The 14716-nt window shown below is 40.0% G+C and overlaps 1 protein-coding gene across 8 annotated transcripts in view; it reads right to left on the bottom strand.

The window, feature by feature from the left end:
* ABLIM1 (actin binding LIM protein 1) overlaps nt 1–14716 on the bottom strand; it is a 137810-nt gene that overhangs the window by 32473 nt on the left and 90621 nt on the right. For 3 of the 8 annotated variants that reach the window (XM_050337225.1, XM_050337164.1, XM_050337174.1), the window contains exons 9-11: nt 10795–10838; nt 6493–6570; nt 4277–4432 (exon numbers count right to left, since the gene is read on the bottom strand). In XM_050337225.1, the coding sequence (XP_050193182.1) occupies nt 4277–4432; nt 6493–6570; nt 10795–10838 (278 nt within the window). Of the gene's footprint in view, nt 1–4276; nt 4433–6492; nt 6571–10790; nt 10839–14716 lie in introns of all 8 variants that reach the window. The other 5 variants (XM_050337197.1, XM_050337207.1, XM_050337218.1 and 2 more) reach the window with 2 other exon arrangements.

Below are 14716 nucleotides of genomic sequence, written 5' to 3'. Positions count from 1 at the left end.
CAAAATACAGAATATCTTCCAGGATGAAGCATGTTTTTCCTCCAACGCATACACTCTGGCAAAAATGTTCTTCTCCCCAAGGCCTTACATTTCATACCCATGCAAAGGAGCACGTAGTTGTCATCAACATTTCTTTGATATGACCTCCTTTAAACCTCTGTGTTCCTCCAGGGTTACGTAAGAACAGACAGGAATTACAAGCAAGTGTATTGAAAGAACTGCACAAAGGCCAGTGGGCAGAAATATGCACAATATTATGAAAAGTTTCTATAACACAGGTAGGGAAACTGAGGCAGGAAATTCCTTTAGAAATGAGACATATGATTATGTGTATGTTGATGGTATGATCAAGAATAAAGGCTATGTATAATTACCAGTTATGTGCCCTTTAATCACCAGACAATTTGAAGCTGGAAGATGAGGACCTAATTATTTTCTTTGTGCACAAAACTTCAATATTATTTGTCATAATAAACTGGGCAAGCGATTATGCTTTTAAATAAGACCATAATTATTACAGAATGATATAGTTTTAATATAATACCTCAGAAGCTAAACTGCAGATTCTGGTCTAACTACTACAGTAATGTACAACAGCAGTAGTGTAAAGCATATGCAAAATTTCTGCTATTACATATCCAGCTTTTTATTTTGCACTGAGAGACCACCAAATCTCACAGAGCTGGTGACACTGGGAATGCAAAGTATCCAAACAAAGGAGTGACATTTTTTTATTGGATACAGAATGTCTCCTTTTCAGCAAGTTTCCATAAAGCTTTTAAAGGCTGCTTTTGCCACTCTCAGTCAAAGCCTTGAATGTCTTTTACATTCTTATTTTCTAGTTCTTATAATCTAACAACAGCTCTAAAAGTTTGCTCCATATGAAACATCTCATACACAGTGCTTTGGAGCATCACTCTCCACAAAAAATGAGGGCTAATCTAAAACTCTTCATATGAATCAAAAAAGCACATGTTGTGAGGTGCATTCCCACATTTATCTACTAGTAATTCATGTGTTACTTTAAACAAACAAATTTCCATCACCTGCTGTGGTTACCTAGATGCTGAGGTGATGGCTACAGTAAAAGCTAGTCACAGGAATCTAAGACTGGGAAGGTGGCCCAGAAAGTAGCCTGCTGAATCCATGTATTTTTTCCTTTCATATATGTTTACTCCCTCGCTACCTGACATCATCTCGTTGCTTTTTGGGAAATGGAACCACACTCTGCAGCCAATTTACTGTTTATTGTGCACAGGTGAGCTGTCATATCTCAAACTCTGGGGCTGCCAAAGGATATTTGGTTCTTCAGGGTTTATGAGGTCTTTTAAAGCCTGGTGTATTGCAGAGTCTATGCTATAATCAGTTTGAAATACACTGTGCACATGACCGAGAAAAGCAGCTCCTTTCCACAACAGTAAGCCCGTGGAAATACAGTGATAACTCCAGATAGGGAAGAGGAAGAAGAGGAAGGGGAATGGGAAAAAGACCCATTCTGACCAAAGTTACAGTAGAACCTCTACTGCAACAGGCCCAATGCTCTATTGCTTTGACATCTGAGGGGATGCTCCAATACCTGAAGTTGCACGAGTCACTTCGTGCTCTGGGGAGTTTTCTACAAACTTTGTAGGTGTCCTTCTGTAACACAAATTCTCACTGATGCCATTTTAACTGTCTTTTAATTGAAATACCAGGTGGGATACCTTCTCCATTTTGAAGTATCTATCACATTAGAAAAATATCGTTTTCTCATTTTACAACAGCTTTTTTACTGAAAGATGTTAAGGACGTTCAGTGCTTTCAACAGACAGAATACATGAAGTAAAGGACACAGAGCTAAAAAGTTCTTTCTCTCTCTCTCTGTATATATATATATGTGTGTATATATATATGCAAGAAAGGTCAGAGCTGAGAAAAGACTTCAGTACTCATCGGGTTGCTGCTCACAGGGCAGAATGGCAGGACCCGAAGAACTTGAGTACCTGGAGGTTTCTGGAAACATTATCACTCTCTTAAGGGACAGCCCGGGTACCAAAAATTAATTTGCAAATCTCATTTGTATCTTTTAATCTCGTGCACGCTCAGAGCTCACCCGCGAGGGGGAGCTGTGGGAGAGCGCTGCTTCCCTAGCTCCACGAACATCGGGATTCTCCTGAAGAAGGGACCAGGGGTGGGAAATCTGGCAGAGCATTTCCCTGCCACTGCAATGAGGATGACAGTCTCATGCCGTGTTTTCTGACTTTCTGTGGCTAAAGTATGTCATTGTCTTGTAGCTCATTCCCCATAATTAAGGTTTGTCTCCATCCCTGGATTAACTTTGGTGTCTCTTGCACATTTCCCTTGTACACACATAAATCTTTCTTAGCTGAGAGCTGATGATCTTTTATTGATTTTTTTTTTTTTTTAAAATCATGGTGAGGGGCATTTCTTGTGTACAAGAATAAACTCAGGGTCCCCTTTTATTGAACACCACCACACACACCCCCTTTGCAAAGAGAATGCAGGTTAAATCACTCAAAAGTCTGCAAATCCCTGCCATGACTAGACATGTCACCTCCTTTGCTTTTTAAAGATGATGGTGGCTGGCGTAGATGTACCAAGATTGTTGTCACTCGACTATCACAACACAAACACAAGGTAAGGGACCACTCCACCCCAATGGGCTTGTGTTCTCATTAGGGCAAGGGGAGGGAGGAGAAACAGACACAAAGAGGTGAGGTAACTTGCCCAAGGTGACAGAAGTCAGTAGTAGCATTGTGTGAAAAACCCAGTTCTTCTGTTTCCAGAATGAATTTCTGTACTCACTAGAGATCAACTGAATTAAATGCTGGTGAAAATATGATATAAGGAAACCTCAAAGGTTTTTCCTTATTCCCAGGACAAGCATAAAAGCAGGCAACTTACTCCATACTGCTTTATCAGCTTCCCACATACTGCTTTGTCAGTGAGGAGCTTCCCTTTAAGGATTAACAAATAGTTCACCTTCTCTGATGAAAGTAGTTTTTCCTCTGTAACTAACAAGAAACTTGTGTTTGTAGTGGGTTTTGTGGAATGGGTCAGGCCTGTTGGAATTGGTCAGAGGTCACCAGTGGTGACCACTCAGTGGTTTTGAACCAGGTGCCAGCTGGATACGCTACCAACATAAACCAGAGGGGGAAAATTCTGTAATGTTCCTGACCTGTTAAACTCTTATTTTATTCCTGAGCTGAACAGTCTCCTGAATTTCCAACTCATGTTATTGTTTAAGAAACTAACCCTATAAAACACTAAAGGACAAAGGAGAAGAACTGAGGGAGCTCTGGCCTGCTGGTGGGCAGAACACTGCTAAGAAAGCAGATTATCAGTCACACTGATCTGGGCATCTACAGGCCACTGGTGCTTGAATGATTTACTGTAATTCTTTTTTCCTCAGCTCAAATTCATACTCAATTCAGTTACAATCAGTAAAGTCACTGAGATTGCAAGGAGGTAAATCCTCTTCCATGTCCATTTAGATTTGCATTCAGGAAGTCTGATTTACAGACAGATGCTATTACATGACAAAGCTTGCTTCACAGTCTGCACTGGTATCATGTAAATAGTAACTGCAGCTATGGAAATTCACCTGAGAAAACTGGGGACCCTAACAATCTGAAAGACACCTTTAAATACAAATTTAAAAATAGAAAATAGAGATAGCTTTCTCTTATAATTGCATGATACAGGAATCCTTACTAAATATCAGCAGTTTAAAATGTGAGGCAGGTATTTCTATAATGCAGCTAACCTGCTCTCCCAGGTGGAAGAGCACTTCATCCTGACCCAGCTCAGATTTTATCCAGAACGCCTGGCAAAGTGCTCCAGCAATATATTTCCCTTCAGTATGTGTGAGATAAAGTATCCTGCTGCTCTTACTCCTGCTTCTGCTATAGAATATTGTCAATATTCCTCACGTTGTGTTGTATCAGTGCTCCCCAGTACAACGTGAGGCTTGTGCCACACGTTCTGCACTGTACCCAAAGGTGAGGATATCCATGAGAGTTATGAGGATTCACCCAGAGACAGCCTGCAAGCCTCCCCCCTGCCATTCCTCTGCCAGTGGCTGGTACCGATGTAGGTGTCCAATTGTGCAGTTTCACACACGAGGCATCATCATGAGTGCTCCCATTAACCCCAGACAAAACAGACAAAAAGCACTGTGAACAGCAGCAGCAACAGTATCTAGGAGTGTCAATTAGAAGCGAAGCAGGCTCTGCATAAAGCACACAGCGGAATGAGTGGCTTGTTGGTTCATTACCTCTCCAAGACTCTGTCTCTCCTGTCTGTCCTCGTAGGCGGAAGTGTAGAATGGCTCATAAGTAATTAGGTCTGGACGTTCAATGTCATAAATAGCCTTGACTTTGGGAATGGCTGCTAAATCCTTGTAATCAAGGATTTCATTGTCTACTTTTGCCTGAAGGTCAAAGACAGAAGATAAATTAACTTACACAAACGCACTGGCAATTTTCTGTTTCACACAATTTATGATTTTGTGTATTTGTTGTCACACTGTTGCCACGGAAAACTCTTTTTGGCACTCTACATGCAAAGTGAATGCTTCTTGTTCTTCTCCAGCGGGCCTCCTCTGCAACAGCTCGCACTGTTTTCTTGGGTTAGGGAAGAAAGAACATGGCATATATAGTTCTATATAAAAAAGTTTCTTATCCCCAGTAGTGAGCTGAAAACCTCAGCTCTCCAAATGATTCGTTTTGTGGCCTCAGGCAAGTATTTTCACCTTTCTGCTCTTGTTTTCCCATACGTAAAATGTGTAATAACATCGATTTAGTTTGCAGATTACAGAGATTACAAGGGGATTCCATGCTGAAGACCACAGACAGGCATTCAACTTATAACTGTGCACACAAGAGGAAACAGAACTTATTAAAAGGAAATAAAAAGACAAGGAGGACTGTGAGGACTGGGTATCCAAACTCCCAAATGAAATTATTAAATTGCACTCATCACTCATCCTATACCCAGACTTCTGACTAAGAAATCCGCTGCTGACCAACTGCATGGCACTGGCATCAACTATTTCTTCCACTAAGACTGCAAGGAACTCCTGACTAGTTAAAAAAGGGAAGTAGGAAATCTGTCCCAAAGCCAGCTACATACATCAGAAGGAGCTAGGAAGACTCCTTATATTTAGTTTAGAGATCTAATATCTTTCCTTATAAAAAAAAAAAAAAAAGATTTCTAAAACATATCATCATAAATTTTTACCTACCTTATAGAAGGAAGATACTCAAATTGTTTTTCAACACTTCTACTAGATATTTTATTTATTCATAGTAGGCTGCATAACGAAACCACATTCAGTTCTGTTCTTTCTGAGTACTAGGGTCTAGTATTTTCAGATTAACATGCATTTGCCTTCCCAAGCTCTCTAACAACCACTGGTCTTGGTGGTTCTTAAGCAATGCCATAAACTAGAAACAATACAGAACAGTTTTGAAATAGCTGGGAAATTCACTGTCTAAAAATAGCCTCAAATCTGTTTAGATTTTACTTACCAGATACTAAAAAAACACCTTAAACAAATGTAACCTTAAAATACGCAGGTATATTAAGATATGTTATTGCTGCAGTATTTCTACCACAAGTCTGTTAATGAGACACAAATATGTCTGGATATTCTTAATCCAAAAAAACTAACTATAGATACTTTTTGTAGACTCTGATCTAAGCCACCATGATGTCCTACAGACTGATTTTGAGCAGTAGTTCCATTTCACACACCACAGTTTATGAAGTTGGTATTACCAGCAGAATGGCAGTTCTCCAGGACATGCACTGTGTTTTGATACCTGCAGTGTGAACACCTTTCATACATCAGCTAATTTTTGTGGTTGTTGAAATGCACAGAAGAACTAGAAATAAATTCAGGAGTTGAGATTTGTAATTTTGGTGATTTTTCTGTATTATTATATATGCAATTGATAGATTTCTCTGTCTTAGACTACATTTTCACCTATATAGTCTCAAAGTTATCTACAAAACCAGTGATTCAGCATTATGGTTAGCAGCATTTTTGATCTTAGATTCAAACCACCCTTCCTTTCACAACCAAAACATCTGACTTCTGAAACAGAAGGTGTTGGATCAGCCAGGCTTCTTTCAGTGTAGCTGACCCTCCTCCCCACATCGTGCCAGTGCAGACAGCAGATCTCTCCAAAACTGTGTATTAAAGTGCACAGATCTCCTCACATAACCCTTACAAAGCCAAATGACCCGTCTGCCTTCTGTCCCTCTTCACATCACAAAGTGACTTCAAGAGATTTACTGTATCTTTCCAAGGGAAATGTGACCTGGAAAAGGCCTGTTCTGCCCTTGAAGTCCTACAGTTATAAAAGCTACTTGGAGAATTAACAATTACAGCACTAGAATAAAGGCACTGTCATCAGTGTAACAGTGATTCATTTCAGCGTGAGTGTTTTATGTGCAAGCAGCCTATTCCTCAGAAGGAATACTTACATAGATAGTGTGGCCTGGAGAGCCAGGTATACTGGAACCTGGTCTGGAATAAATACTTTCTGATGATGTTCTTGTAGGCTGAAAAACAAAAAGGAGCTTTTGAAAGCAACCTGAAGCCATTAATGTTGGTAATTTTGAGTTTAAGTGAAGAAATCTGCACACATCTTGAAATTAACTGAATTTAGGAAAAAAATGTCAACACAAATGCAAGCATTCTGGCAAATTTCACAATCTTGTGAGGCAAGTGGGCTTTTTTTTGTTGGGTTATTTTTTTTTGGTAGGGGAAGGAGTGCCCGTGAGAGGGGAAAGAGGTTTTCTAAATCAAACAATGTAAAAGACTAGACCGACAACAATAATGAACAAAATCAAACAACACCTGCCAGAGACACTGCAGGAGCCAAAGTACCATCCAGGATAGTCCTGCTGGTCATTTTAGCAAAACGTTAGTTCACAAACCACTAGAGGTATCAGCAGTTCAGCAGACAAAACTGTTGTGAGGAGCACAGCACACACGTTATCACCTTCCAGGTGTTCAGTCAGTGGATTTCCATTATGAATACAGAACTGAATGCGGTCCTTCTAAGTAGAAGGACCTGAAATCCTTTGCTTGGAACCGTTCCCTGCATCTGCAGCACCATCAAGATGCAGCAGGTAAGTCAAAGTGCTGGCTGAAATTCCATGATTCCTCATACAGCAGAAGTTGTGATGTTTAATGACAATGTCTGAAACTCATGAGAACAGTCCCACTCCTACAGAGTGAGTGCTATTATGTTTAGTAGATTTTCCAACACTTTGTCAGGACTAAACAGACACTGATGCCCTGGTGGACGCTTTGTGAGAGGAGACAAAATAACTTATCACCAAGATGAGGGGATCCTGAAAACCTGATGAATTTGAAAAACATCTATTCGATCAAAAGTCACTCTGGCTATTGTGTCAACTACTCCTAAACTTGGCACACAGCAGACACACAAAGGTAGTCAACCATAACCCACTTGCAACTGAGAAACCATGGACAATTTCTGCTCCCTAAGTGGCTGCAAAGAACCAAATCCCATCAGAAAGCAGTGTGTCAGAATGACTCTGATGACATCCGTGCACTGGTGCCACTTGAAAGTGACTTCAAAGTCACTTGAAATTAAATCCTGGTAAACAGTCCTTACCTCACCAGCTTGTGACGTTGAACTAAGGGACCTCCAGGCACCCACTGAAGAGAAACAAGGCTTGACAGCCTGGCTCACTGATTTTAATTAGGAAATATTGCAGTGAACACAAAAAGGCTACTGGATCCTTCTTATCTCTCAGCATACATTTCCTGAAAGGATTCCTCAGCTGACCTCAGAGACTTTCTACTTTTAATTTCATAGGCAGGAAATCTATTGGAACCATCCATATACAAAATGTTGAAGACTGATTGTGGATCAGACAGCAGGCTTTCTCTGACTTCATTTGTGGAAATGAAATCACCACACTCAGGGAGCACCAGAGGAATAAAAGGCTTTGAGTATATTCCACCAAAAACCGTGAAGATTCAGATCAAACAGAAAGCAGATGTGGCTGTGGGCTGATAAAGTCACAAATACTCTCCAGAGCACATTTGAGAACACTTTCTCAGCTAGACCTTTACATGTTTCTTTTCTCTATGTAGCTGCAAATTCCTACATCTCAAAAGGGAACAGAAATTTCTCAGCTGCCCTTAAGCTCCTCCCATGATGCAGTCAAACCAAAAAATCCAACAACAACCACTTGTTTCATGGAAATGTTACAAGAATTAAGCTGGAAAATCTGGCTGGTGCTGGGAAACACTTTACTCCCCCTTCCATTCTTCCATTTCACTCTGTTTGAGTGGAGACACATGTAGCATTTTGCTGCAGTTGCTATGGAAAACAATTGTTTTCATTACAACATAGGGAACAGTATCAAGTACTTGAGGTACTGTTAGGGGTGTCTCTGCTACCTTTGGCTTTTGGCAGACATACTTTAAGAGTTTTGTCTGCTCAATTCTCCATGTTGTAGAAAAACAAGTCTTAGAGGTAGTTATGCCTTCTTCCCACTTGGCAGGCCCTTTGGATCTTTCGTAATTGCTTCAGAAAACCAGAAATTCTCAGCCCTCGACTCACCTCCTTAGTCTCATCTCTTAGTGTCACTGCTAATATCCTTTTCATTTAAGGAAAATTCACTTGCATTCATCACTTTGGTGAATTTATTAAAAAAAAGTCAGACACCTTAAGAAGATAGTTTCAGCCATATCCTGTTAACAGCTTTCTTAGGTGCTCTTAAATCTGGAGTACAGGAGCAGTGGTCAGATGGACTGGCATGTTGTGGCACCTGTTCCTCATTTCCTCACTGTGTTTCTGATCCAAGTTACCTACTACCATCCCATTAATAAGGCCATGAGCCAGATATGACACCCTTTAAACCAGTTTTCTATTTTATGTAATTCTTTCTGTGTACATCAGTTTTACCTTCCATCTACTGCAGAGCTCCACACTGCCTGGGCAGGATGCCATCCTACCATCCACTGCCTGAGCACACACTGCTTCTTTCCTGAGGAGCTGAATCCAAGCAGACCTGGGACTCTGAGGCTCCTCTATTAGCTCCCAGTCCTGTGTCTTGCTTACATTTATAACATACCCTCAAAGACAGTGCATGAAAAAGGACTTCTACATCTACTCTCACCCTTCCTTCCTCACTTTGCCCTATTTCTTGTTTTGAATTACACAGGCTGTTTCCATCACAGATGGCTGTTTCCTACTCTGCTGCTTCCCATATGGTCTGGAATCCTTCACAGCTTTTGCACTTTCCCCTAAAGACAATTGCATTGCACTTGAAAACATTTATGCTGCTTGCCTTAATAAACATACACTAAAGATTCCTTGATAAAAGCTGTTCCTCTGACATACTTTTAGTTGCTATGGTTGGCTCCTCTCCTAACAGACCTGTAATAGCTCCTGACTGAAAATCTGTGATCGGGTACAGCTTTTATTCGATTGAACATTACATTTTCATCAGCAGTTGAGGATTCCTGACCCTGTGTAACACCACTCTGACAGCTGTCAAGAGACACATCAGAGGTCAAGCTCTGTGTTGATATAACTGCAGTGGGGTGTAAATTCCACCTTAGAGGGGAGCTGATCAGAGTACAGGTAAATAACAGGAATAGTGGCTAGCCCTGATGTAACCTTTAACACTGGAGATGTGGAGATAACAGGAGAGCTTGTCTTGCACACATTATTGGAAAAAAACAGGTAAAGAAGAAGGAAACGATCCTTAATATGAACACAATAATTTAGAGGTATGACTTCCATCACAATAGCCCTGTGATACTTGTTCTACACTCCCAGCAACCAAACAAGTTAAGCTGCCTTACTCCTTCTACAAGCAGATCTGGAACATTTTTTGTATCATTGTTCTTTTTCTTGAAGGAAAGAAAGTAGACCTTCTCATAATGCCACCTTTGTGCAGAGAAATTTCAAGAAAAATTCTATTAAGAACTAATCTTTAATTTTTCTTTTCCTGTGGTACATGGCCTTTCTCCACTTTTTCTGACAGCAGAAGAGTCATCATTTTTTTTTCTTTCATCTTCCACGCAAATGGATGTAACAGTAGTAAATATATCAATATGGATTGTCTGTACCAAATACAGAAACTCTATGAAGTATATGAAAAAAATCAAGAGAAATTTAGTCAACAGAAAGTCATGCATGTCATTAAAGGAGCCAAAGGAAAAAAACAGATCACAAAGCATCTAAAATATCTACAAGACTACTCAGTATTTCCCACTTTATCACAGAGTGTTTATTTTTATGTTTTTGTTCTTCATTTCATGCATTTGACTTCAATGCAGAAGTTCTTTACCAGTTTCATTTGCAGACTGGCAGAGGTAATACCAACTATCATGCTCATCCTCTTAGGCTCACTGTGAATTGAGTGTTCAATTATCATCTCACCCATGCATATGCCCCAAATTGACAAACTTGATATTTTAATATTAGACTGCAAAGCTTAAGATGTTCAACTGCATTTACCTCTGTTTGTCATGTCATCATGCACAGTGCACCATCTAAATAAATAACTTCTAAAAAAAAAAAAAAAATAAAGAATCGAGCCTAGAGCCATTCACATCATCCAAATGCTGCTACAATGTGGTGGCTCTGGCATTCTGAAGTACAGATGTTCAGCATCATGCTCTATAAAAACTTACAAGTGCAGGCAACCAGATCAAAACTGATCCCAAGAACATCTGGCCAAATGGATGCACTACTGCTTTACAAAGGCATCGTCCCCATTTACAGTACCTGCCTTAATTTTTTGATAGAGTTCATTATGCAAGGCGGTGATAATAGCTGCAGAGGAATGAATATGTTTTCACTTAATAACACTTAACATTATAGCTTAAGCAAATTCTCTAAACCTCAGAAGCTACTTTAAGTGAAGCACGGTTGTAAATAAGCTATTAGAAGTTCAGGATGGAGTATCTTCTACTAGGCTGACACGGCTTTGCAACACCAAGGGATTTGGGATTCCTCAGTACAACACTTGTTACTCTGACTACCTGCTTCATCAATTGCAAGGTTTCGTAGTTATTTAGGACTTGGAGCCAGGGTTCATAAAACAGGGGCTTCCTGCAGATTTCAATCATTTCCAGTGGCTGTGTACAAGATCAATAGAGCCCCTCAGTGTCAGAGCATTCAATGTGCCTGCCTGCTATTTAACCGTACCCTCCTCCTCTCAAGGGTGTTTCCTTCAAATGCATGCATTTCTTATTTCTCTGCACTGTATATGCATCAGGACAAAACCAATGAACAGGTTTAGTTCAAACTGACACAAACACAGATATTAATATGTTACAACTAATTTTTTCTTTCCTTTTTAAGCACTAACGCCAGAGACGAGAATGAATTTTCAGCACGTAATCACTGCAGGTATGCTGGTACCAAACAAACTGTTACAAGACTACTCATGCAAACTTAGTCTTCATCAAGAGTCAGTTAAGAACAAGACAGGAAAGAACAAGAAAATAAAGTGGGAAGCCCAGAACATAATGAATTCAACACAAGCTTCTTAGGGAATTCACAGGATTTCACCCTACCATTTTCAATCTACAATCTTCATGTAGATTCAAACCTTTGGCCCACCTTTATAGTAACAGCAATGATACTATCTTTGTGTCTACTCTGCAGAACACTTGAAGCCAAATTCTGCCTTGAGTTACACTTTGTAGAATCCGCACATAAATCTAAACATAATTTAGTACTGCCCAGATTTACACAAGAGGATATTCATCTGACTCTAAGCTATTTGTATCCCACACAGTCTACAAAGCAAGGAAGAGAACATTCCTTGATTTTGACGTGGGCTGCTCCTATTTTGTCTAGCATATTTTCCTAATACATTGGACAGGATTTGGTTTTTTAATCCTAAAGCTCCTGGATTTCAGCGCTGGAAGCTCAGGCTCGTGCATGCTAAGCTGAATGCAAAAGTCACCACACTGGCCTAAAAGATGAGTGAAATGATCCCACAGTTTGCTGTTCTTAGACTCCAACATTCGATTCCATAAAGCCTAGGACTGAGGAGACGTTGCTGTCTTAGGAGCACGGATAACACATGCTGTATTTTCTTGATAACAGATCTGTAGCTAACAGAGAGCAGTATTCAAGAGCAGTTAAGTGACTAAAGTATTGTGCAGGACAAAGGGTACAGGTCTTGCATTAACCCCCATTTAATCACAGCACTGGATCCAACCGCACCTAAGACCATCCTGCAGACTAGATCTAACACAGACATCCTGCCCTGGCTGACATTCGACCACATCTACTTTGCAATTAGAGATGTGAAGGCCACATGAACTGACACAATGGAAATCCAGTGGCATGGACTCTCTCAGCCTGTCTGCCCACTGCCAGCCTGTGCTAAGTCCATACCAGAGCATTCTGACTTAATCACCAGGTGAAAACTAACTCAGGTGCACCTGCATGCAGCACAGCCACACGTCCCCCACCTCAGACACATCTAATAAATGCCCTGAAGGAGAAGAAATGGAAGTGGGTGGTGTTTGTAAGTGCAAAGCAAACACAACAAAGTCTGAAAGTAGAAAGCTACTGCAGAATCAAGAGGACAGGGAAGACCTTGCAACTGAGATGTGGATGTGCGCTAGATTAGAGAGCGGTAAATGCTCTCAGGCAGCACATGGAATATGTCCAAACCTGGAATTTTGTAAACATTTTCTCAACTAAAGTATTCATGTGTATTTGGTCAATACATATCAAAAAGGAACTGATTTAACTTTTAACTTTTAACTGATTTTTTTTCCTAAAAACATAAGTCACTGTTCATGGAAAACAATTTCTTTTTTAACCATCACTTTAAAGTCAGATGCTTTTCACCATTTTCATTTCCTTCATATCTGCACTCTAATTTTTTGTTTCATGAGAAAAACTCTCTGGAATACTGGAAGACCAATGCTACAGCCCCCAAAAGCTCATCTGAATCTAAAAAAAAAAAAGTTAATTTTAAGCATTTCATTAAACAAAATAAAAAAATGTGAGCATTAACAAGCAACACTGAAACAAGTGATGCAAAATACAGCGTCAGTGCCCATGGTGGCAAGTGATAGCAGGAAAGCTGTGTGGCAGGAGTAGTAGCAAGTGCAGCAAATGACAATAATGAAGAATCTTCTCAGTAAAGAAGATCATTGTCAACACTATGAAAACACAACAGCAAACCTCTGCAGAGCGTGGCCTGCGCAGAACCAGACTCTTTGGATAAAAGAACTCAGATGAGGAATGCTGTCATGAAACACAAAAGGGAAAAATGAGTGAAAAGGAAAGCAGTTTCCCCAGTTCAGTGGTTAAGCTCTTTTTCAATCAAGTTACTAATATGTATTTTAATATCTTATATTACTTACTGATCACTGTAGAATCATGAACAGCCAGACAGTTTTAAATAAATGCCTAAGCAATATATATTGTATGGTTGTTCTGTTTTCTGTTTGTTTTGGCTTTGTAATATTGCACAAATATCCATGGGGGGAAGATCTAAAGCAACCACTGCTTTAATGAACTCCCTTGCAGATCTTGACCAGCTAGAACGCTGATTAGTTTATATCACAGTTCAGTTACTAAAAGAAAACAGAACTTGCTGAAAACTTCTTTAGTTACTTCAATGGCAAAAGGGCTTTTTGTTTTGTTTTGTTTTGTTCCATAGGGAAAGGAAACCCAGTAAGCAAATAGGCAATGGCACTGGCTTTTTGCAGAACCACCAGAAAATCTAGGCCTGACTCTGAAAGTGGCTATTTGTCAACTCAAAAACCAGGTTCCAATTCTCACATTAGGTCTAAATGTATGTCATAAGAAACTGAAATTCAATTAAAATACAATTCCTAATTTAGTGCTGACGTGCTCGAATAGCACATAGTTCCTCCAGTTTTGTTTGTTTCTGTACCTACCTGTTTGCTGCTGCCTTCATTTGGGTCAGCAGAATGAAGCACTTGTCAAAGTCATCAAAGTAAACTCCAACTGATTTTAAAGTGTCTGACTTTGCACCAGAGTAGACAATCTGTGATACAGTGTTGAAGCTAAAATTGCTCCATCCCTCAGCCAGCTTCAGTGTGGTGCATTTGTCAATGCCTTTTAAAGACATATTAAACCTCTGCATAGAAGTTCTCACTCAGGAACAAGGCAACAACCTTGGATAGCTGTGCTGTAACATTTCTCAGATGTCCTCTCAATACACCTTCTTTCACTTCATTTTCCTGCAAGAACTCACTTAAAAAAAGAGCCTTGCAGGTGAATTGATTCATTTACTTCATTCACTTCAATTAAAATTAGCTGAGGGGGAAGAATACTGACATGTTAAAATGTCTGACAGAAAAAAGGAAAATACTTGAGGAGGACAATGGGACTTCCATGGGGAATGGAAGTAAACCAACTAATCTGTAAGGTCAGCTGGAGGAGGTTTGTAAAGGCCACAGTGTGGTCAGGAGTGCTTTGATAAGACTCCTGGGTCCAAGTGAAAGGGAGGTATTGCACTCCAACCATTTACTACAAAGCACAAGTGTTCTGGCACTTAAGCATGGTCAAAACACTGTCAAATTTACACTCAAATTGTTAAACGAGGAAGAAAATCCAGTCTGGTATAATTTTCCATTTTCTTATGAAAAGTCAGCACAGAACAATGTGTGAATGCTGGATGGTACCTGCACTGATGTTAGGCCATCCACGTG

This window comes from Myiozetetes cayanensis, unplaced genomic scaffold (assembly GCF_022539395.1).
Source record: "Myiozetetes cayanensis isolate MyiCay16 unplaced genomic scaffold, myiCay2020 scf10, whole genome shotgun sequence".
In the NCBI taxonomy this organism is placed as follows: domain Eukaryota; kingdom Metazoa; phylum Chordata; class Aves; order Passeriformes; family Tyrannidae; genus Myiozetetes; species Myiozetetes cayanensis.
This window is presented reverse-complemented; position numbering and strand designations above follow the sequence as displayed.